The 26,076-nt window shown below is 33.1% G+C and overlaps 1 protein-coding gene across 1 annotated transcript in view; it reads right to left on the minus strand.

Moving 5' to 3' along the window:
* LOC116855330 (A disintegrin and metallopeptidase domain 3-like) overlaps window positions 1-26,076 on the minus strand; it is a 116,545-nt gene that overhangs the window by 54,241 nt on the left and 36,228 nt on the right. The window contains exons 7-12 of the mRNA XM_032838002.1: window positions 23,714-23,776; window positions 21,271-21,342; window positions 20,869-21,035; window positions 20,040-20,121; window positions 15,710-15,849; window positions 6,372-6,558 (exon numbers count right to left, since the gene is read on the minus strand). Coding sequence (XP_032693893.1) covers window positions 6,372-6,558; window positions 15,710-15,849; window positions 20,040-20,121; window positions 20,869-21,035; window positions 21,271-21,342; window positions 23,714-23,776 — 711 coding nt within the window. The remainder of the gene's footprint in view (window positions 1-6,371; window positions 6,559-15,709; window positions 15,850-20,039; window positions 20,122-20,868; window positions 21,036-21,270; window positions 21,343-23,713; window positions 23,777-26,076) is intronic.

Consider the following 26,076-nt stretch of genomic DNA (forward strand, 5'->3'; position numbering starts at 1 on the left):
CTTCTGCCAGTAGCCATAACTATAGGTAGAAAAATCCCTGGTGATCAAGAGCAGTTAGTCTACTCAGTAACATTTACTGAGATATGTTCTTAATATATGAGAAAGGGAAGAAATTAGAGATATATTTAGGCAAAAGCCTAATGAAATCCTAAAACATAGGCTCATCTGACTAACATATGAGGGATCAGTGCATGTTTTGCTAGAATTGAAGATAGGAAGTCACTTGGTCACTTAAGAAGCAACCTCATGCTCTAAGCATCACTGGTCAGTGACCACTCTGGTTAATGATATAGACATTGAGGAAGAGAATGTAAAGATTTATTGCAGCTTATTTCAGTAGGTCTTGTTAAAAGACAAACTGAGCAAAAATCAATTCAAATTGGCCAGCATCCAGTCTCGCCAAAGAAGGATCTGAGAAGCTATACAAAATAAAAGACTTTTACCGGCAGAAGGGAGCAGGAACCAGGAAGTTATACTGGCAAAAAGGCATGTTTGTTATTGCAAAGTTATATTCCTTTAGGGGATATCAGGGATCTATCAGGGAGTAACTAGTACTGATCAGGTGATTCCTGACTGGCTGGTTTAAGACTCTATTCTGGGAGAGTTAAAACCAATTAAGTCTTGGTTTGGTCAACATGGGGCTTACACCAACTAACTCCTTTGTGGGCCTGTTATCTTGTTTTTAACAGTCTTTACAGCTATAATAAAACAATGGCGTACTCAAGATAAATTCCTGTTTTCTAATAGATGCCCTTGAAATCCAGTGGGGTAAGCAACCATTTTCTTTGGTTCACTGTGACTCCATCCTAGGTTTTTAATGAAGACTAAGAGTGTCCAGGTGATGAAATAGGCATGCAAGTCAAATCAATCAGTTCACACAAACAGTGCAACCAGGCTACCAGAAACAACTGAAACTCCTCTTGTGTCTCAGGAACAATCTCTGAAAAACCATTCAGGAACTGGGCAATAAAATACTCTGAATAAACACTTTTGTAAAAGGTAGACAAAATTCCCTACAAGCCAAGAGCCAGAAAAAGAAGCCAACCAATAGTTTAAGTCTGAGTCATTAGGCCATGAAGATCCAGATATTATGCCAGAGAAAATCTAATGAGGAATCTGATGGTCTGTTCTTGGGAGAAATTCTTTCTCACTACTGGGCAATAGAAGATCATCTTCAGAAAGATGAAATGTATGCTTTTTTAAAAAAATATTTATTTATTTATTTGAGAGAGAGAGAGAGAGAGAGAGAGAATCTCTAGCAGGCTCCCCACTGAGCATGGATCTTGACACGGGGCTCCATCCCACAACCCTGAGATCATGACTCGAGCTGGAATCAAGAGTCAGACACTTAATCAACTGAGCCACCCAGGTGTCCTGAAATGTATTCCTAAAAAGAAATCTTAAAACGTAAGTAGACAATCAAGAGTTAATTAACTCCAGTGGAACACACACTTAAGACAGACAGTATAGTCTTTAAGTATGGTTATTTCTTGGGCATCTAGCTGGCTCAGTTAGTGGATAAGGGGTATAGAATATAGATTACCTCCTAATAATGATTTCTCCCAAAATAGGCCAATGTATTGGATCTAGGCTTTCTATGATAGCCAAATCACTGTTCTCTTCAAGAAATTGCAGGCTGCTTGGCAGGAAATAGTTAAAATGCATTCAAGGAATTTGCCTATCAAAAGAAACACAGAATTGACAGTCTTGTATTCATTTCCTATTTGTGCTGTAAGAAAAAATTACCATACTCAGTGGCCTAAAACTATGTACATGCATTATTTTATAATTCTGGAGATGAAAGTCCAAAAGGGGTCTTATTGGACTAAAATTAAGAGTGAAAGCTGTTCATTCTCTGGAAGCTCTAGAGAAAATCTGTTTCCCTACCTTTTCCAGCTTCTAGAGGCCACCTGCATTCCTTGGCTCATGGAATCTTTACTTTCAAAATCAGTAATACAATATCTCCAAATATCATTTTCTCATGTCCTCTGACTCTGACCTGCCCCTTGTCATTATTACATTGGATCTGCTTAGATAATAGAGGATAATTAACACTCTCGAAGTCCTTAGCTTGATCATATATTCAAAGTACCTTTTGCCATGTAAGGCAAAATTAAAGATGGATTCCATATCTAAACCTAAACTGTAGAAAAAATTCCAAATATATTTGAGGAATACATGTGAATATTTGTGTGTTGCTCTATATGCTTTAAAATGCAGAGGTCACAACTCTTCTTTTTGGCTTATCCACGACAGTAACACACCATCATTTCCACAGATCCTAATGATCATAGAGGAGGGCTCTACTCAGTGTGGCAAGGTACTTTATAAGGGCAGGATTATCCACAGAAAAGGATCACTGGGGCAATGATGGATATTGGTTACCAATGGTGGGACTTAGGTAAAGCAGGTAAACGACCTAGTATCACAAATTTTAAGAAGGTACACACTCTCAGGTCATGCATTGCTGACTCTGTGTGTTTTGTGGAACTGATGGTCCCACTGGGTCACCTTGGGATCTGAAATATAAAAAAGAATTAGAAACCATTGTTCCCAGAATGAACAACAAATTATCAATAATTAAAATATTTTTTTCCGGGATGCCTGGATGGCTCAGTTGGTTAAGGGTGGCTTCAGCTCAGGTCATGATCCCAGGGTCTGGGGATGGAGTCCTCCAACAGGCTCCCAGCTCAGAGGGGAGCCTGCTACTCCCTCTGCCAGCTGCTCCCCTTGCTTGTATGCATACATGCTCTCTCTCTCTCTCTTTCTCTGACAAATAAATTAATAATTTTTTTTAAAAATAAATAAATTTTTTCCCCTTTGGTATATAGCAAAGTGTATAGCTACTATTTTGTATACCATTATGGGAAGTTGACCAAATTCATTTTAATTTCATTAGGCAATAATTAGAATATAGCTTTACTGTTCTTAATTTCCACAGTGATGTGTCTTCTCTGGATTATAATAATTCTTGTAAAATGTGACTCACTATTGAGTGTGTAGATATTCTGTCACAATCATAACATTTTTATAATAGCCTTCGCTGAAAAACTTTATTGCTTTATGCTGAATGTTATTTAATTTAAACACAAATGACTAAAGATAGACTTTACAATCCAAATGATATTCTTGATATGCTAGTATATGAGTCACCAAAAAAAGCAGCTAAGTTTCATTGGGGGTAAGCGGAGTTCAGTGACAAGATCACTGAAAGCAGTCCAGGATAATGGGGGAAGAAAGACTTGCCATTGGCCCTACATCTGATTATGATCCATGAAACTGCATGTATCTGTGGCCACACACAGCTGATTTCATCCTCTGGCCCTGAATTTCCTTTGATATTCACTGGCTCATTGGAACCAAGAACTTTAGTCCATAGTTATGTGAGGTAAAGTTATGATTCTGATATTCTCATTAGAAGTTCTTTATGAAACAATCCAATCTAATTGGGTAGGAAAATCCCTAAAAGTTCCATCATAAACAGATTGGCCTTCGACACTGGTAAATCCCACAAACAGGAGGCTGTTCACCCACAAGAAACAGGTATCACCAGTCCACCTACTGCTTCACCTGAACTACTAGCTCATTGGGGTCCTCCCTACAAGACTGGGTTTCATGCCAAGAAAACTTGTTTTACTGGAGAAAAAGCATACCTCTGAGCCTTCTACCACACTACTGACAAATTGCTGAAAATTTACGGAAGTAAATGCTGATGAAATAAGCCAAAAAGTGTATGAAAGACATGTACAGACTATTCAAGAATAAATAAAATAAAATAACCCAAAGTAGGTAAGATATCCTCAATTCAAAAAAATATATACACATAGACCTCAGGACATAGCACATTCACCTATTGGGGTACAGCTTAGAGCAATGTAGGCACATGTTCAGCAAGAAATATGTGCAAAAAAAAGCCATAATTGCATGAGTCTTAATAATAAAGCTTACGTTTTCACTGACATAGATCAATAAATAGCCTATACTATTCATAAAGTTAACACTAAAAGGAATGAAAACATTTGGACTATAGCTACATTCAAAAATAGATGAACTTTGCAAGCATAATATTGAGTGAAAGGTCAAGTTACCAAATGATGCAAATCATGATTGCAATATAAAGGTAGAAAATAGTCAACCAAATGATACTGCATAAGGATCCAAAAAATAGAGGTAAAACTATGTTAAAGAGTAAAGCACTGAAATGATCATCATTAAATTGTGAATGATGGTTGGAAGGAAGGGGCATGTGATTGGGATGAGACATAAAAGGAACTCCTTTGGCAGATGTAAGGTTTGTTTTGACCTCAGTGTAAATTATTCAGGTGCTTGCTAAGTATCTATTTGTTATATTCTTCATTCATATTTCATGTGTATTATATATCACAATGAAATGATGAGTATGACAATTTTTTTTTGGTAAACAAAAGTGGGCAGTGAACTGTCCTATCAAAAGAACATATATAAATATATAAAGTATATATTTAAGTATATTTTAAGGAATAGACTATAATTCAAAAGGACATTATTTCAGAATAATGAAATGAAATACATGCAAAAAAAAAAACCCCTTAATAAACAAAAGGAATGGTAGGCAAAATAAAACAACTATCTTCTGAATAAAATATCTGGAGTACTTTCTAATGCAAATAATAAAAATGACAGAAATTAAATATTTTATAAAAATGTCATGTAAGTTAATTGGGTTTTAAATCCTGCTATTTTGGGGGAAATGTGGCCCAAATATGGTTAAACCTTAGGTATACATTGTAAAAAAATATATATATAAGGATAATCACTAAAGGGAGACTGAAAATACGTATCTACTGAATCACTAAAATAAATAGTGGAAGAAAAACAAAACATACAGAGAAAAACAAATGTGGCAAATTGAACATACAAAATATACATATTTTGAGACAACTAAACTTGTGAAGAATGTGTAGTCTAGAGGACCATAAGAAATCATAATAGTCAGAGGTGCCTGGGTGGCTTGGTCACTTAAGTGTCCAACTCAGTTTCAGCAAGGGTCATGATCTCACAGTTGTGAGATCAGCTCTGTTATGGGCTCTGTTAGATGGGCCTGGAGCCTGCTCAAGATTCTCTATCTTCCTCTCCCTGACCCTTTCCCACATTCTCAAAAAAAAAAAAAAAAAAAGTCATAACAGGTAAATATAATGAGGTATCCTAGAGATGATCCCGTGACAGAAAGATGCCATTAGGTAAAAACAAATGAAATCTAAATAAATTATGGACTCTAGTTAATTAAAACAATAGGCAAAAAAAGTCATAATAATGTTTACAGGGACAATCCTATAAATCAAAGACAGAGTGAATAATAAATTAAAACCCAGTGAAAATATTGAACTTAATAGTACAGAAAAACTAAAAATATCAGGGAAATACAAATTAAAGAAAGCGAGTGCACAGATACAGATGTATGCCAGACCAGACAGAATTTAAAACAGAAAGCAACATGAGATAAAAACAGATTCAGCATTTAAAGGTAAATGTTAAATTTCTAGGAAGATATAAAAATTGTAAATATGTTTACCATATAAAAATATTCAAATACACAAAGCATGAAATGAGTAAATTATAATGAGAATTAGGCAAATACAACTGTATAGCTGGAGGTATCAGTATTATTTCTTAAGTACTGAGAGTTCAAGCAAATGAAACTATAAAAAAATAGAATATTTGAGTCATTAACTTAAAAATTATAATACAATCAAGTTACATAGAATTCTTTTCCAACAGTTTACATCTTATCAAGTAGGAAATATTCAAAATTATCACTATTTATAATTATATGAAAGCAATTATAACAAAATTCAATGATTAGCCATCTTACTGAGTGCAAATAAAAAAAAGTAATAGCAAAAAGCTAAATATAAAAACAACATATCAAGATTTATTATTAATCAAATTCTGTGAAGTCGAGTTAAAATAAATAAAGATCCCATAGTTGCAAGAATGGAAATTAGGAGATGAGGAGGTAAACAATACACGTGTATTAACTTAGTGAACCAATGCAGTTGCTTTGGAGGAGTTCAGGAGATGACTGAGGTGATGGTAATAGTATTGACCTTAACCATGTTTATAATACAGAAAAGTGAATATTGCTATTAATGGTTACACAGTGAAGAAAATCTACCTCTTTAATCCATGCCACATTTACCCCTTATTTACTCTTCAAATGCTTTAAATTCATGACAAGCCCATTATCACATGTCCCAATATCTCCCTTAGATATTTGATAAGTGGTGCATCACTTGGGGGGGGAAAGTATTTCCGTTTTATATCGTATCTATAAGGCTACACAAGAAACACAAAGAAAAATCTTTAGATAAGCTATTATGTTTATCACTAACCTCTGTACCACCACAATCACATTGTTCTGGCGGTTCCAAAATTCCATTGCCACAAAGTGAGTATCTTCCTTGGTAAACCACTTCTGAAACTATTTGATTCTGAAGACATTCAAATTCAGGCTGTGAAATCATACGTTTAAATTCATCCATGCTGCAACTGCTAAAAAACTTTACACCATGGGAACGTCTAAAAATAAATTATATTCTTCAGATAAATGGAATAAAATCAGTTTCAAAGAAACCCTCTTCAATAGAATACTATGAATTCTGTGCACTTCAGGTACAGAAGAGCCAAGAAGGAGGGGAGAATGCTTTTTTCCCCCCTTAAGATTTTTTTAAATACCAGTTAGTTAATATAGAGTAGTAGTAGTTTCATGTGCTCTTTTCCTAATGCAAGTCAAAAATAAAAGCAGTAAATTCATATAATAGACATCTAGCACATAGAGGAAGTTAAAATGACATGAATCAGAATATATTACCAATCTTAACAGTGTTTCACACACAAAAAGCTCTCTTTAAATACATCTTATTTTCATTTTTATTGTCAATATAATTATTAGCATTATAATAAGTAATCGTTAAAATGAAACATTAGGAAATTTATGTAAACTGAAGGAATAAAAGATGACTAATGTGCTAATGAAAAATCAGAATTATTTAGTCTTTGGTATCAAAATCTATCAATTAAAATATATCAACATAGAGTATATAAAATCTGTAAGTCCAAGATCCTTTTTTATCTTATATTTGTACATTTCTAAGTGTACTGCTTAATGTTTTCTTTAATTTTATAGTAATATAAATCTCAGGGAAATGATACAACATAGTTTAAAGAATAAATTTCGTTTCCTGAAACAGTTAAGAATAATTGCCAAAAATAATCTTAATAACTCTTAAGTATTTTAATGTATAATTCTTACATAGAAACGAATTCTCCTCAGGCAGGCCCTTCAAAATCAGGAAATAGTGATACATTACTAATATCTAATCCTCAGATTCTATTCAGATTTCCCTTTCATCAAAATATTGGCACTTTATAGCAATAGGATCCAGTTCACAATCAATCATTTAGTTCTCAATATGTAAGTTTGTTGCTTAGTTTAATCATCTACATTTGTTCTTGCCTTTCATGACCTTGAAAAGTTTTATGATTATAGGCTGACTATTTGCTAAAATAAACCTTTTCCTCAATTTAGGATTTAGAATTATAAATTGTTCTCTCATAACTACACTGAGGTTATCCATCTTGGCAACTTTGTTACAGAATCATTACTAAGTCTGTTTTCATTGCATACTAATGACTCCAATTTTAATTTTGAATCATGTTTTCAAATTATACTAACTGGGTTATAATCCAATTACTACCATTGTTATTTATGGCATTCAAATTGTCCCTGATTTGGCTATTGGGAGCCACTTCAAACTGGTTTTGTGTCCCTTTGACAAATCTCCGTGGTTCTTTGAACACCTCCATATATTCTGACATGAGATGTTCCATACTCATGTGATTTTTCTGCCTTAGCCCTAGAATCAATCATTTCTCCAAAGTACCCCAGCTTCTTTTAGTGAGAATAGTATTTTTTTAATTATTATTTCTTTTTATTGAAGTGTAGTTGACAATAATATTATATTAGTTTCACCTGTGTAACATAGTGACTCGACATTTGTATACATTGCAAGGTAATGACCCTAACCATCTGTCATCATACAAAGTTGTTACACATTATTAACTATATTTCCTATGCTGTACATTATATCCCCATGTCTTATTTATTTGATAACTGGCAGTGTGTACCATTTAATTTCTTTCTGCTATTTTTTTTTCATTCTCCCATCCCCTCCTCTCTGGCAAACACCAGTACACCAGTTTGCTTTCTGTATTTACAGTATGTTTCTGTTTGGGGTTTTTTTTTTTTTTAACTTTTTTTTAGATTCCACGTATAAGTGAAATCATGGGTATTGTGTCTTTCTCTGATTTATTCACTTAGCATAGTACCTTCTAGGTCCATCTGTGTTGCACAAATGGCAAGATATCATAGTTTTTTATGGTTGATATATGATATATATATACATGATATATATAAAAAATATTTTCTAACCCATACATCTATCAGTGGACATTTAGGTTGCTTCCTTATCTTGGCTATTGTAAATAATATTGTGATGAAGGTAGGGGTACATATATCTTTTCAAATTAGTGTTTTTATTTTCTTCAGATTAAATACCCAGAAGTAGAATTGCAGAATTGTACAGTAGTTGCATTTTTAATTTTTGAGGAACCCCCCATACTATATTCCATAATGGCTACCCCATTTTTCATTCCCACAAACACTGCATGGAGTTCCCTTTACTCCATATCCTCACCATCACTTGTTACTTCTTATTTTTGATAACAGCCATTCTGACAAGTATGAGGTGATACTTTATTGTGGTTTTTATTTGCATTATTCTGGTGATTAATGAAGTTGAGCCTATTTCATGAGTCAGCTGGCCATTTGTATGTCTTCTTTGGAGAAATGTCTATTTGGGTTCTCTGTCAATTTCTAATGGAATTATTTGTGTTCTTAGTGTTGTGTAAGTTCTTTATATATTCTGGATATTAACCCCTTATTAGGTATATCACTTGCAAATACCTTCTCTTATTCAGTAGGTTGCCTTTTCGTTTTATTGTTTTCCTTCACTGCGCAAAAGCTTTTTTTAGTTTGATGTAGTCCCATTTCTTTATTTTTGCTTTTATTGTCCTTTAATGACCAGACATATCCAAAAAATATTGCTCAGACCAATGTTCAAAGTTTACTCCTACGTTTTCCTCTGAGAGTTTTATAACTTCCATTCTTACAATTAAGTCTTTAAATACATTGACTTTATTTTTGTAGATGATGTAAGAAATTCAAGTTTCATTGTTTTGCATGTAGTTGTCCAGTCTTCCCAACATCATTTATTGAAGAGACTTTCTTTCCTCACTGTATTTTTTGCCTGCTTTGTTGAAGGCTAATTGACCATTTGAGTGTGAGTTTATTTCTGAACTCTATTCCACTGATCTATGTGTTCATTTTTGTGCTAAATCTTGTTTTGGTTTGGTTTGGTTTGAGGGGCAAGGATTTTCATCAAGATTTATTCATAAAGGTTTAACACTGGAAACAACTCCAATGTCCATCAAATAAACAGTAAATATACAAATTGTGTTTTTTTTTTTTTTTTCCCACACAATAGAATACTAGCCAGCGGGGCGCCTGAGTGGCTCAGTAGGGGTTAAAACCTCTGCCTTCAGCTCAGGTCATGATCCTGGGGTTCAGGGATCCAGCCCCATCAGGCTCTCTGCTCAGCGGGGAGCCTGCTTCCTCCTCTCTCTCTGCCTGCCTCTCTGCCTACTTGTGATCTCTGTCTGTCAAATAAATAAATAAATAATCTTTAAAAAAAAAAAAGAATACTAGCCAGCAATAAAAAAGAATGAATTTCTGATGCATACAATAACATTCTGTTGAGCAAAGGAAGTTAGATGTGAACATTGCCTATTGTTTATACGAATTCCTGGAACAGATGAGACTAATCTAATGTGACAGAAATTGTTGAAATAGTTGCCTTGGGGGAGGGTTGACTTGAAAAATACACCAAGAATTTCAGAGGTGTTGGGAGGTATTCTTATCCTGATTGGGATGGTATTTGTGAAGATGTATATGTTGTCAGAAGGCATCAAAATGTTCAGGTAAAATATGAGAATTTATTTTTATGTAAATCAAAACTCAATAAAAAATATTCCCAAAGAAAATGCACCAGGTGTCCTAATTACCAACATTGCACTGTTTTGACCACTATGGCTTTGTGGTAGAGTTTAAAATCAGAGAGTATGATACAGTTTTATTTGTTCTCAAGATTGCTTTGACTGTTTCGGGTCTTTTGTGGTTCTATATATATTTAGGATTATTTGTTCTAGCTCTGTGAAAAATGTCATGGATATTTTGATAGGGATTGCACTGAATCTGTAAATGCAGTTGTATGGACGTTTTAACAATTTTAATTCTCTCAATCAATGAGCATGGAATATCTTTCCTTTTTTTGTGTGTTGTCTTCAATTTCTTTCATCAAGTTCTCTCTTCTTGAAAGTCTAGCTAAAGGCTTATTGATTTTATCATTTCAAGAAATCTGCTTTAAGTTCCTCTTTTCAAATTTTAAGTGTGTATTTCATTTATTTCCACTTATTTTTATTATTTCTTTTCTTCTACTAAATTTAAATTGATTGATTTGCAATTGACTTCTAGTTTCATACTGTTGTAGTTGGAAAAGATGCTTGATAGAATTTAAATCTTAAATGTATTTATTCTTGTTTTGTGACCTACTGTGATCTATCCTGGAGAATAGTCCATGTATACTTGAAAAGAATGTGCACTCTGCCAATTTTAGATGGAAAGCTCTGTATATATCTATTAAATTAATCTGGATAATGTGTCATTTAAGGTCAATGTTTCTTTATTGATTTTCTGTCTGGATGATCTATCCATTGATATAGGTGGGGCATTAAAATTTCTTCTTATTATTTTATTACTGTCAATATCTCCCTTTGTGTCTGCTAATACATACTTCATGTATTTATGTGCCCCTATTTTTTTTAAGATTTTATTTATTATTTATTTGACAGATAGAGATCACAAGTAGGCAGAGAGTCAGGCAGAGAGAGGGAGGAAAGCAGGCTTTCTGCCAAGCAGAGAGGTCGATGCGGGGTTCAATCCCAGGATCTTGGGATCATGACCTGAGCCGAAGGCAGAGGCTTTAACTCACTGAGCCACCCAGGTGCCCCTAGGTGCCCCTATGTTAAGTGTATAGATATTTACAAGTGTTACATCATCTTGTTGGAGTGATTCCTTTATCATCATGCAATTACCTTTTTTTTCTCTTATTTCAGCGTCTGTTTTAAAGTCTATTTTGTCTGATAGAAGTATTGCTACCTCAACTTTTTTTTCATTTCCATCTGCATGGGATATCTTTTGTCCATCCCTTCACTTTCATTCTGTGTGTCTTTAGATATGACATGATTCTATTGTAGGTAGCACATATACTCTTGTTTTTGTCCACTTAAACACTGTATGTCTTTTGACTGGGGAATTCAGTCAATTTGTATATTTAAATTATTGATAAGATATGTACCTACTGCCGTCTTATTGTTTTCTTATTGTTTTTGTGGTTCTGTTTCCTTCTTCTCTTGGTGTATTCTGTTGGTATTTGGCGACCTCCCTTAGTGTTATGTTTAAGTTCCTTTCTCTTTATTTTTTGTGTAACTATTGGTATTTGTTTGTGTTTACCATGTAATATGTAATTTCGTATGTAAATTCTATGTATATTGCAGTCTATTTCAAGTTGATGGTTGCTTAAGTGCGTTCCAAAAGTGCTACATTTATACTTCCCCTATGTTTTGTTTTTAATATCATATTTGACTTCTTATTTTGTGTATGCCTTGACTATTATAGGTAGATGATTGTCTACTTTTATCTTTCAGCTGTCCACTAGTTACATAGGTGGTTGTAAGTATTCCTTTCATCACTTTGAATATATCATGCTACTCCATTCTGGCCTATAAAGTTTTTGCTGAAAAACAGCTGATAATCCTATGGGGATTCACTTATACATAACTAGTTATTTTTTTCTTGCTGTTTTTAAAATTCTCTGTTGATCTTTAAATGTTGATACTTTGATTATAATGTGTCTTTGCTCTCTTTGGGTCCATCTAATTTCAGACACTGCTTCCTAAGAACTTGGATCTCCTTCATCAGATTAGGTAAGGTTTCAGACATTATTTCTTTAGATGGGTTTTCTGATCTTTCCTCTTTCTCTTCTCCTTCTGGAGAACCTATGATATGAATGCCAGTATGCCTGATGTTACCCTAGAAGTCCCTTAAAATATTCTCGATTTTTTAAATTCTTTTTTTTTCTTTTTGCTTCTCTGGGTGCTTTTCATTATCCAGTCTTCCAGACTGCTTATCCAGTCTTCTGCATCATCTAATCTGCTGTTGATTACCTCTAGTGTGTTTTTTTTTATTTCATTATCATATTCTTCAGCTTGATGGGTTCTTTTTTTATATTTTCTATGTCCTTGTTGAAGTTCTCATTGTGATCAGTCTTCTTATGGTTTGGTGACCAACTTTATGACCATTACTTTGAACTTTAGCTCCATTTCATTCTTTTTCTCAGGTTTTATCTTGTTCTTTCATTTGCAACATCTGGTGCCTATTTTGCTTCCTTCTGTTTGTTTCTATGTACTGGGTAGTTATGTCTTGCAGGAGTGGCTTTAAGCAGAAGGTGGTCCTGTAGAGCCCAGTAATGCAAACCCACTTGGACACCAAAGCCACATGCCCCAGGTCTGCCCCCTGTATAGGCTGTGTGCATTCTCCTGTTCTGGGTATGCTGTGACTGATACAGACTTTCTGGTGAGTGGGGCTGTCTCTCAAAGCACCTGTGAGGTGCAGCTGCAACTGTTCCAGGCACACCAGCGAACAGTGGCCCTTGGCCCACCTGAGAGTCCTGGCCATGACTCCTACAGGCCAGTATGTGGGGCCCTTGGGAGGGGCTCTAGTGCTGGCTGATGGCACCCACTTGATATGGCAGGATTGGGGGAGTTGCTTAGGTGGGGCTCTTGTATTGGCCAAGTATGTGTACCAAGAGTGGCAGGATGGAGAATCACTGTATTGTACATTTGCAAGTTGCTAAGAGATTAGATCTTAAAAGTTCTTATCACAAGAAATGTCAACTAGTTTTCCGCCCTTTGACTCTTTCCTCTCCTTCTGGGATCCCTATAATGTGAATATTGGTTTGCTTAATTTGTCCAGTAAGCCCCTTATTTATCTTCATTTTTATTATTCTCTTTTTCTTTTTGCTGCTCTGCTTGTGAGTTCCACTACCCTGTTCTTGAGTTCACTGATCTTTTCTTGTTCTTCATCTAGTCTACTGTTGAATCCCTCTATTAAATTTTCAGTACTGTCATTGTCTTCTTCAGTTCTATTACTTTTTTGGGTTCTTTCTTATATTTTATAACTCTTTGTTGATATTCTCACCTTGGTCTTTTCTTCTCCTCTTGAGCTTGGTGAGCATCTTTATCACCATGACTTCACATTCATTAGGTAGATTACTTCACCTCTGTATCATTGAGGTCCTTTCCGGACATTTTCCCACCTTCTTTTGCTTAGAACATATTCCTTTGTCTTTTCATTCTGTTTTATTCTCTGTCCATTGCTAGGTATTAGATTATACAGCCATCTCTTCCAGTTTTGAAGGGGTGCCCTTGCCTTGAACCTTGCACTTCAACATTGTCCTAACTCTCGGTTGTCTCAGACTCTTTTATTTTATTGTCCAAACAGCATATTTTAGTTTTTAGCTCCAACTGGTGAAGGATGTACCAAGGCCTTTCGTTGCCTCAAAAGGAGGACCTCAATCATCACATAAATTCAGGGTTATTGGAAGAGAGACCCCCAAGCAACAGATTTTTAAAGTATGAAAATGTACACAAGTGCTATGGGACCACAAACATACATCCTGATGACCAACATAGCCAGGAGATCTAGAGGTGTCCACTGTGCAGCATTTTCAAAAATTGGGGCACCAGGTGATTATAAAAGTTCCTTTCCCTGACATCCCAGAGATCTGTTGTGAGGCATACTGAGGGCACAAAATGGCATAAGACTTCATTTCCAGAGTCCATCCTAGTTGGACTCAAGAGGTGTCCCAAACCAGAAGCTTGACTCTCATGTAGAAGCTCCAGGATGATCAAATGGGCCATTTCACAGAAAGTCTGGAGTTGTGTTTCAGTCTGTCGTCTGTGCAGTACCAGGAACACAGTAGCTGGCCATGAACTGTCTCTCCATTTGTTACAAATCTTTTTGGCCACAGAGCTAGGTGATCGAGGGTTGCATTTTGGGTAGCAGCCATAAAAAGTGGTATGTCAGACAACTTTAAAAGCTCCTCTGTGGAAGAGATCGACATTCTAGAGTACAACAGATGGAGAGAACCAAATGAGCACCTGCTATCTTAAAGGTTGGGGTGTCCGATGAGAGTTCAAACCCTTTATTCCTCAAGGAGAAACTCCTGATTTCAGGTCCCTCCCAGTTGTGGGTTGGCATGGGAGGGGTGGCAATTACAGAAAGATGTAAGATTGTGTCTTAGCCTCTCCTTCCCACTTTAATATGGGCTTTTTCTCATTTGCCCAATATGTAGGAGTCCTCAGCTAATTTTTGTATTTTTTAGAAGAAAATGTTCCATACATAACTATGGATTTGTTGTGTCTGTGGGAGGACATGCGTTCAGATTCTTCCTATGTTGCCTTCTTGATCCAGAACCTCTACAATAAATAATTCTGGACATCTCCTTTTTGCTCAGTCATAAGAAACTGCTATTGATTATTGTAAAATTTTTCATTTCCCAAACATCACTATACTCTCTGTATATTTATATTTATTTTTTAAATTTTATTTATTTTACAAAAATTTTATAATTTTTATTATCCATACTGAAAGAACCAATTAAAAATATATTTCATTACAGTTATTATAAAATCCCAATTCCCAACATCATGAATGCATGAGCAGGTTCTTTCCTACATTCCTATTTCATATCCTGGACTTCTTCCTCTGACTGATTCTTTAGCCTCACTCTGTGTTACTTCTTTTTCTTATGTCTAAAAACATTCTTCCTTATAGTCCCAACTAGTAATTTCTTTTTTCAATTTTATTCTACCTGCAACCTCCTTATTTCAGTCTGTCAATGTTTTCAAGGTTGTTATCCAAATATTGCTTAACTTGGTTTGACTGAAAAGTTTTCAATGAGCTCTTTAATAACCAGATTCATTCATTCCCTTTCAGATCGAACATAATTATTTCCATAATTATTCCTAGACCACTTTTTCAGAATTTTTTTTCTCCCCATATTTTCCCTATTCATTTTCCTCTTAGCAGCTATCATTAACTGTTTAGATTTTGTTTGTTCTTATGTCTTATGTTTATATGTTAGTATGTTCTTATGTCCACTTTTTAATTTTCTGTCCCTGATGGACAAATATATATAGGACTTATCTATCTTGTTAATCACTTGTAAATCAAACACAACAATCAGGACACAGTAGATACTTATTAAAAATTTGGGGGTAAATGAATAAATTTTACATTATTACACAGAATACAGAATGATTGAGCACATTTTCTACAATATAAAATACTTCTTTCACTAAACATTAAATAAGTGCATGTTTATTTAATAAACATATTCTTAATCAGGTTATACTGAAAGATATTTTACATTAAAAATACTATAAACATTTCCCATATGAAGATATAGATTTGACAAAAATAAAACCTTACATTGCTTTGGTGTTCATTATGCATGTAGTTCCTGGGCAGTAACAAGTGAAGATGTCATTATTATATGTTAATCCCAGACTAACTCCAAGCAACTGTGTCATAACAACTGAAAATGCCTCTAAAGTTATCGTCTGTGGATACTAAAAAGAAAAAAAAAATCAGAATTGTTATCTAAGTTGTTTCATTACCTATTTTATCTTTTCAAGTAAATGCAAATACAAATTAAAAAAAGAACCAGTATACCAAAATTATTTGCTTAAAAATATGGAAAAATAGGTAAATTTTGTTATTATCTTGAGTAATAGCATTTTTAGTCCAAATAGCACTGAGAAATAATAATTACAATTAATGCAATCTCATGATTTTATGACATTATTGATATAAATCTTATTTTTATTTTTAAAATTTATTTTTATTATTTATTTGTTTGTTCACTTATTTATTTAAGAGACAACCAATGTGGGGCTTGATCTCATGACCTGAAATCATGACCTGAGCCAAAATCAAGAGTTGGACACTTAATTGACTGAGCTACCCAGGTCCTCCTAATTTCTTTTTAAACTGAGAAAATAAGCATTGCTTCAGTAACTATATTACTTTCCAAATGAACCCTCAGAAAAAACATAGAAATTCTTAAAGGCTGACTCAGCAATCAGTTTTCACTTCAGAAATAGTTTTTGGGAAGAAAATCAAATTAACTTTTTTCTAAAGGCAGAATATTAGAACATCTGGCAAGTAGCATTTCTTTCGTCTTAAAAACTAAAACTTGAGAATTAGTGATATTGGCAACACCGAAACCTCTGGTAATCAATGATCTTTGCATTATTTCCATAGATAATGCCTTTTATGGAATGTCACAGAATAATAATACAGTAAAATATACAGTATAATAAAGGATAAACAGTATTTAACCTCTTCTTCAAGTGGCTTCTTTCACTAACAAATATTAGATTCCTCTATATCTTCTAGTGGGTTAATGACACACTTCTTAAATCACTGAATAATAATTCTTTATATGTATTTATTCCAGTGTGTTTATCCATTGACTTATTAAAAGACATCTTGTTTCCTTCCACTTTTTGATAATTATGAATAAAGCTGCTATAAATATTCATGTACATGATTTTGTGTGGATATGTTTTCAACTCATTTGAGTGACTGCCAAGAGGACAAGTGGTGGATCATACTATAAGAGTAAGAAACTGCCAAACGGTCTTCTACAGTGGCTGTACCATTTAACATTCCCATCTTCGTGAATGAGTGTTTCTGTTGCTCTACATCCTCACAGCGTTTTATTTTACCAGTGTTTTGCACTTCCAGCACAAAGCTGAGAAGGACTGGTAAGTTACATTATTGCCTTGTTTCTTATCTCACTGGGAAAGCATTTATTTTCTCACCATTGAGGTGTTAACTGTAGGGTTTTTTCTAGATGTTCTTTATTATGTTAAGGAAGTTCCCTTCTAGACCTCCTTTCCGAAATTTCATCACAAATGATGTTGGATTTGTCAAATTCTTTTTCTGCATATATTGATATGATCAAAGAATTTTTCTTATATAGCTTATTGATAGACTTGGTTACATTCACTAGATTTTCAAATGATGAACCAGCCTTATATATCTGAATAAAGTCTGGGCATATATATCAACAAGGAGATTTAAACTATTATAAAAAATTTCTAGAAATGAAAAGGACAATAAATGAACTCAAAAATTTAAGGGAGTTATTTAAAATCAAATTTGATCGGGCAGAAGAAAGAATCAGACTGATCATTTGAAATCATCCAGTGAGAGAAATAAAAAGAAAAAAATGAAGGATGTAAAAAGAACCTACTGACATCAAAAAGCAGACCAATGTATGCATTATTCCTATAATGAGTTTCAGACAGAGAAGAGAGAAAGAAAGGGACAGACAGGAAGTTTATTTGGAGAAATAATGACCACAAACTTCAGAAATCTGAGTTAACATACAAAAGAAGCTCAACAAATTCCAACCAGGATAAATCCAGAGAGACTCACAAAGATTCCCATTAGCCAAAGACAAGGAGACAATCCTGAAAGCAGCAAGACAGAAGTGATGTCACATATAAGGGAGCTCTCAAAGATTATCAGTAGATTTCTCAGGAGAAACGCTATAGGCCAGAAGGGGTTGGGATGAATACTTTTCAAGTGTTGAAAGGAACTGTCAACCAAAATTATTGTATCAGGTAAAACTGCATATCAAAATATAACGCAGATATGAACACTTTTTCATAAAAATAAAAGCTGAGATAATGAACAAAAGTTAATTACCACTCAATCTGATCTATAAGAAACATTAAATGGAGACTGTCATGTTGAAAAGAAAGAATGCTAGACAGCAACTTAAAGCCAAAAAAGAAATAATAAAGTTCTCTAATACAGGTAAATACATGGAAAAATATAGTAACATGCATTATTGTAATTTTGGTGGATAAATTCATTTTTAAATATTGTATAGAATTGGAAGGACAAATACCAAAACAAAACAAAACAAAAAAAAAATCCTATAATCTATGGGGTAACATAAAGTGTGGAGTAGAATTGTGAGTAGTGCTTTTGTATGCAATTAAAGTTAAGCTATTAATAGAAATTGAGAAAAAATAATCCCCAAATTAATATGGAATCTCAAGGGACCCTAAATAACCATGCTAATTTCAAAAAAGAAGAATAGAGTTTAAGGATACACATTTCCTGATTTTAAACATATTATAAAGCAAAGTAACCAAAACAGTATGGTACTGGCATAAAGACAGACATATATATCACTGAAATAGATTAGATGGCCTAGAAATAAACCCTTGCATATATGGTTAAATGATCTATAAAAGGGTGCCAAGATGACATAATGCAGAAAGGACAGTCTCTTCAACAAGTATACTCAATGGAGAAAATATAGCTTTTTCAATAAATGGTGATGGGAACACTGGCTATGCACATACAGAAGAATAAAGTTAGACCTCCATCACCGTATACAAAAATTAATTCAAAATAGCTTAAAATCTAAATGTAAGACCCCAAACTAAAAAACCCCTAAGAGAAACATGGGGGGGAGTCTTCATGACATTAGGTTTGACAATGATTTCTTAGATACTATGCCAAGAGAACAGGCAACGAGAGCAAAAATGGACAAATGGGACTATATCAAACATAAAACTTCTGTGCTTCAAAGGACATGATTAACAGAGCATAAAGGCAACTTACAAAATGAGGGAAAAAATTTGCACATCAAATACCTGATAACATATTAAAATCCAAAATATAAAGAGCTCCTATAATCCAAGAATAAAAAAAATCAAATTCACATAAACCAATTTAAAAACGGGCTAAAGACTTGAAAAGACATTTCTCCAGAGAGGATATACAAAAGTCTAAAAAGTATATGAAAAGATAATCATAGAAATGCAAATCAAAACCACATTAGGATATCACCACATGCCCAAAAGAATGGCTACCATTTAAAAAAAAAAAAAAAAGCAATCACAGAAAATAATAGGTGTTGGTGAGAATGTGATGACTATAATGTGAACTGTTGGTGAAATTATACAATTGCATAACCCCTCTAAAAATCAGTATGATAGTTCAAAATATTAAAGATAGGATGACCATATGATCTAGCAAACCCACTTTTTCATTTTTATCCAAAATAACTGAAATCAGTATCATAAAGAGATATCTGCACTTCCACAGTCACTGCAGCATTATTTATGATAGCCAAGGCATTGAAAACACTTAAGTGTTTATTGACAGAAGAATGGAAAAATAAAATGTCACCGACATACACACACACAGAATGGAATGTTATTCAGCCATAAAAAGAATGAAATCCTGCTATTTGTAATGACACAGATGAACTTAGATGGCACTATACAAGAGAAATAAGCCAGACATATGAAGTAAAATACTGTATGATCATCATTATATGTGGAATCCAAAAATGTCAAACTCACAGAAACAGACAGTAGAATGGTGGATGCCAGGGTTTGGAAAATGGGGCCATGTTGGTGAAAAGGTACAAAGCTACAGATATGCAAGATGAAGAGCTCTGGAGATCTATTACACACAACAATGGAACATACTTAACACTACTATAAGATGGTAAATTCCATGTTCTGTGTATTTTACCATACACACACATACACACAAACTTTCAAAAATTATAATATTTTAGTTTAAAAATCCAAATAAAAATTATTTTTTAAAAATATGTCACAATGGCATGGTAAATATACTATATGTACTTTGGCTCCTTGAAGTGGATATTAACTTTCAAAATGTGATATAATTACTGAATAGATGGGAATAAAATGCATACCAGAGCAATTCCTGCAGCAAACTTTGGATTGCATGCCATTCCATGATATGTTGCTCCTACATAATTAGGATGATCCCTATAACTAAACAACAAAATTTTTCTTGTAAATAAATACATATTAAATTATTAATAACTTAATGAGCTTTTAAGAATTGGATCCCTCAGTAAAGAAAGGTGTTTTTTGAAACTTGAATATAGCATTTCAGTCCTGTTAATATTGCTCCTGACCTTAAATACCACAGGAAACACTAATAGATGTATAAATATATTCCATATTGCTTAAGACCTTCAGGATCATGTTTTTATTCTTTCTATTTAACCAAATCAGTCAAGCAAAAAGAAAACTTTTGAAAGATACAATGCATATAGTTATATAGCTACACATTGGGTCAGTATATAAATACCAGAAGGTAACCATATTACTATCTAAATGTTTTGCATTGTAACTATCTTAATATTAATATCTTAATATGCAATTACTATATTCTGTTAACTAATTTATATTTTATTTAGTGTTAAAACAATGGTTTCAATTATTTACCTCTGAGAAAATCTTTAAAATCCTTGAGGCCCCATATTTCTCCCAAGGCGTTCTAAATTTTCAAATTTACTACATTTCCATGGATAAACAGTCTACTCTGAGAATAATAGCCTGTCATGATTTAGTGCCTTACATTGTTATCAGATTTTTATACTTTGCATTTTGCTAACGGTATACATACAATTTTTGAGGTTTCTTGTCATCATATATAACACATTTTTATATATAATTTTGAGAGCTAACACATATCATTTGATAAGCCCTATATGAATGTAAAAATGCACTGACATTAATAAGTATGCCATATCATGAGATCTTTGAAACAAAAATCGTTCTTTCCATGACACAAATCTTTGTAGTACTTCCTCAGCATTCCCCTTAGTTGAAATCTTATTTTGATCAGACCAGAGCTCCAAAGAAGTTAGCTTGACAGTCACCTTAAGCTGGGAAAACATCTAAAAATAGAAGATATACCACATACAGGTTAGGTCTTCATAAGTATTATATTACTTCTCTATACATAATGCTAATATATTTAATTTGCTCATTTTTGTAGATGGAATCCATTGGTGGTTGAAACTAGTTGGTAGGAGTAAACTTTTTAATAAAATTGCAAATGCTATTTATAAATATAAATATAAATGTTATTGCATTAGTAAGAATGTTTAATATTTAATCATAAATACTCACAATGTTGATAAGACCAAAGATATGGACAACTTTCTCAGCTGCAACTGCCACTTCAGAGCCCATATAATCAAACTGAAAGACAAATTTCGTTTCACTATTGCAAATTACTAAACTAGCACATTTTAAATAGATATAAAATGTTAGAATAAGGTAGTACTCAGTGAAAGGAAAACAAACAGAATTAAGAATTATCAATTGCTTTGGAAGTTTTAGGCTTCAACCTGTGGAGCGTACATATTAATCAATAATATTAAAATGAGAAGGTTGTGATTATTTTCCTCTTCACCCATATGAAAATGAAGGGTTGAAAGGTAAGTTTCCAAGATTATAAACTACTAAATATAAGAATCGGGACTCAAATCTCTAATGTATTAAGTCATTTTTATCTGTTTTATCTGCCACCATTTATCTTCATTGCAATAAGATAACATGACTACATATCCTTGATAAACAATGTGCCATAATAATAAAAAAATTCAAGCAATTGTCCTCATTCAAGGAAACAAAAATCACATATTTTCTCTTAAATACTTTAATTATATGTGTACACATATTTCTAAGTTTTTGCTGAAAACATGAAAAGTGGCAACATGAGATCTTCAACAACCTGCAGCAGATCTGCTGAGAACTACTAACAGAAAATAAAATTTAATGGATAGAGTTGTCTGATATAGACAAAAGAGATGTTATACTCCTGGGTCTCTAGAAACTATTTGTACTTCACTATTTCTCTGTGTGTAATCTTTCCCAATAAATCATATTGTATATTTACAGCATGCACCATGTGTGGCATAAATGAAGTCTTATGTATCTGTATATATATATATATATATATCCATATTAAAATATTTATATTTTTTCAAACATACATGGAAGTTTTATATAAATTGACCCATATTAAAAAGTTATTTGAATATAAAACATTGAGTGTCACTTAGATCACATTGTCCAACTATAATGCAATCATGCTATGGTAGACTTGATAAAAAATATTTTAACAATGTTATTTCTCCTTACATGGATAACTCTATTGTGGCTATATAAGATAATGATCTTATTCTAGGTTAACACACACTGGAAAAAAAGCTCCATGATGCAATTTATAACTTTTAAATAGAGCACAAGTGATAATGGGATAGAGTATTAATAAATCTGAGTAAAGAAAGAATAAGTATTTTTGTCTTACTCTTATTCTTGTAACTTTTTTGTAAGTTTGAAAATATTTCCAAATAAAATATTTGTAAAGTGAAGATAAAATAAAAATGATTTCAGATGAGCAAAAGTTGAACCAAATACATCAGGCTAAACAGAATTTTCAGAAACACAGACTTATAAGAAGGAAAGAAGAGCTTTGAAAATGGTAAACATGAGGCAAAGGATAAAAGGAAATATTCAGATCTTTAAATAATTTTTTATAAAAACTACAGAAAAAAATAGGAAAAATAATAAAGAAAAAACATATAATTTTATTATCAGGAGATAAATTTTATGCACACATTTCCTGTTTTTTTAATATATATATATGTATGTTCTTATACTTTTGTTTTATATATGTTATTTTGTAAGTTATTTTATAATGTTTTCCCACATGTTAATGAAATGTTTCCATTTAATTTTAACATTTGCCTAGTGTCTAATTAAATTATGGCACATATTGACAGACCTTATACAAAAATTCCAGTGATAATGAAAAGACCAGATTTGTTCATTGCTACCCATAACGACTTTGCTAAAACTGATTATATAAACAAAAACTCCCCTAACTAGGGTTCCTGGGTGGTTCAATTGGTTAAGCGTCTGCCCTTGGCTCAGGTCATAATCTCGGAGTCCCAGGATGGAGACTCACTTTGGGCTTTGAGTCTGCTTCTCCCTCTGCTCCTCACCCCGCTCATGCTCTCTCTCTCAAATAAATAAATAAATTCTTTAAAAAAAAAGTTCCATAACTAAATGAATATCCCTAGGACTACTTCTTCCCATTTTTAAAATATAAAATTTCTATCAGAGAATCCAAGAGAATCCAAGAAATTATAAAGCATAAAATAATCCTAAAAAAGATATTTTAACAACAGGAATCTCCAATTGAATAATAAATTAAATCACGTATTTTAAAACAAAAACTAATTTATGTAAGAGTTCATCAATATTTGGAGTGGATCTAGAAATATATGCAGCTCATTATAACTGACTGGATTATAATGTAGTAGAACACGTCCATACCACAAATTACACATTTTTGCTAGAATTCTATATTGATTTTGAAATCAACACTATACATACTAGTCCCCCAATGCCAATGCAAAGGCGATTTCTTTATGTCCTGCTACACTCATATTTTGAATGGCGTAAAATATATCTGTATTTCAGACAAGTGGAATATTCATTTTCATATTCCCTTTGAATTTAAACACAAAACAAAGATATTATCAGTATCAATAATGCATACCAAAACTTTATCCATAATGATTTGTATTTTCAGAATTTTTTCCAAAAGTTCATCTGAATCTTTCTGCAAAACAGAGGACATGAATTAAATAAAATTAAAAATAAAACATTTTATAAGAAAAAATTCTTATATTGCTTCTCTCACACATTATATATATATATACACACACACACACACACACCCATACACAGAAAGGGATAGACAGGCAGATGATGATAGACAAATAGGTAGATGATAGATATATGAGATAGTTTGCTACAGATACATAAAGATATAGATATAGGTAATAGGAAAATAAGAGGATAGAGGGCCCTGAAATAATTAGCAGGTGAGATTCCAAATTAAAATTTTGGGAATAAATCAAAAGCTTTTATCTTATATGCTTTATAGTTAGAATCCTCAAAAAAATTGGTGAAATGAGGGAGAACCCATGTTTCCTTTTTCTCAAAACCTTTGTCTTAGACCCTCCTCCAACCTTTAAGCTAAATTAACTCCCATCATCTTTCCCCCAAACATTGCTTTTAATTTCTCATTATTTTTATACTTTTAACTATTTAACTCTATCACAGTTATATTAATTGATACTAATGTGTACACCCATGTGACCATTTCTGTAATTAAGATAAAGAATGTTTCCATCACACTCTTCCAAGTCAAGAGCCCACATGACTCAAGGCAATCAATGATCTGCTTTCTCTCACCATAGGTTAGAATAATCTATTCTAGAATTTCATAAAACTGGAATCATATGCTACATATTCTTATATCTGGCTTTTTTCACTCAGCAGTCATCTGTTACATTGTGATTATTAATAATTCACTAGTGTTTATTGTTAAGTAATGTGCCATTTTAGAAATATATCCCAATTTGTTTATACATTTACCTGTTGATGATAACTTGGATTATTAAGAAATTGTAGCTATTATAAATAAGACTATTCATATCCATGTAGCGGTCTTTTTGCAATTATGTTCTTTAATTTTTCTTGGAATATCCTCAAAAATGGAATACCTGAGTCATACAGTAATTGTGTATAAAGTAGGACGAAAATGCCAGATTGCTTTCTAAAACAGCTTGATCACTCTGCATTTTTACCAAGAACTAAAAAGAGTGACAATTATTCTACATTTTTGTCTGCATTTGGTATTATCAGTATTTCTCATTGTACCCAATCCTATTGGTCTGTATGGTTATCTCATTGACATTTTAATTTGCAGTTCCCTGATGATTAATGAATGATATTGAACATCTTTCCCAATGAACATCTTTTACAGGCTTGTGGCTCATTAATTTGGTTTCTCTTAAGTTTCCTATAAATTTTATGCTTAACCTTAACATTTAAGTCTATACTTTAATTGTTTTCCTGAATAAGGGCCAAAATTGATTTTATTTCTGTGAATATCCAGTCTTTTAGCACCACTCATTCAATAGATCATTCTCTAGTCTTCCAAAGTCCTAATTAGTACCTTTGTGGAAAATCAATCAGCCAATAGCATGTGGGTCTATTTCTGATCTACTACTCATCTATATGTCCACATTTATATCAATAATAATATGCATACCTATAGCAGGGGTCAACAAACTATGGCCTGAGATATAGCCACCTGCCTTATAAAAAATATTTATTGGAACAGAGTCACCCCCATTTGTTTATACATCTTCTATGCTGTTTTCATGCCACAAAGGCTGGGTGAAGTAGCTGCAACAGACCAGCTGCCCCACAAATCTTAAATATTTACACTCTGGCCCGTTAAGAAAAAAAAAAAAACAATCAAGTCCTTCATTTTGTTCTTGTTTTTTAAAACTATGTGAGTAATCTATGATATTTGCATCTCTCCTTATAAAATTGAGAACCAATTTCCACAAAAATGTTCTCTGGAATTTCGATTGGGATTACACTGACTCTACAGATCCATTTGAGGAAAATAAACATTTTAACATCAATTTCTTTCTTTCTTGTGACCCTGCTAGACTCTCTTATTAGTCCTGATAACTTGGGTGAAATTGTTTAATATTTTCTATGTACTGAATTAGGTCACTTAAAAAAAAGAAGACATTATTTTTCTTTCAACACAGTATGCCCTTTATTCTTTCTCCTATTGAAACTCTAGGAAAAAGTTGGCTGGAAACGGTGAGGGCAGACAGCCTTGCATTATTCCTAATCTTACAGGCTATTTTAGTCAGTTCAGACTCTAATAAATACGCCATAAACTAGGTGGCTTAAACAATGTACCCTTACTTCTCACAGTTCTGGAGGCTGGGAAGTTCAAGATAAAGGCACCAGCAGGTGTGGTGTGAAGACAGCAAATGGCTGTCTTCCTCTTATACGCTCACATGTGGGGGACAGACAGATCACGGATGT

The sequence above is a fragment of the Lontra canadensis genome, unplaced genomic scaffold, assembly GCF_010015895.1.
Source record: "Lontra canadensis isolate GAN:19392208 unplaced genomic scaffold, GSC_riverotter_1.0 scaffold101, whole genome shotgun sequence".
Taxonomy (NCBI): domain Eukaryota; kingdom Metazoa; phylum Chordata; class Mammalia; order Carnivora; family Mustelidae; genus Lontra; species Lontra canadensis.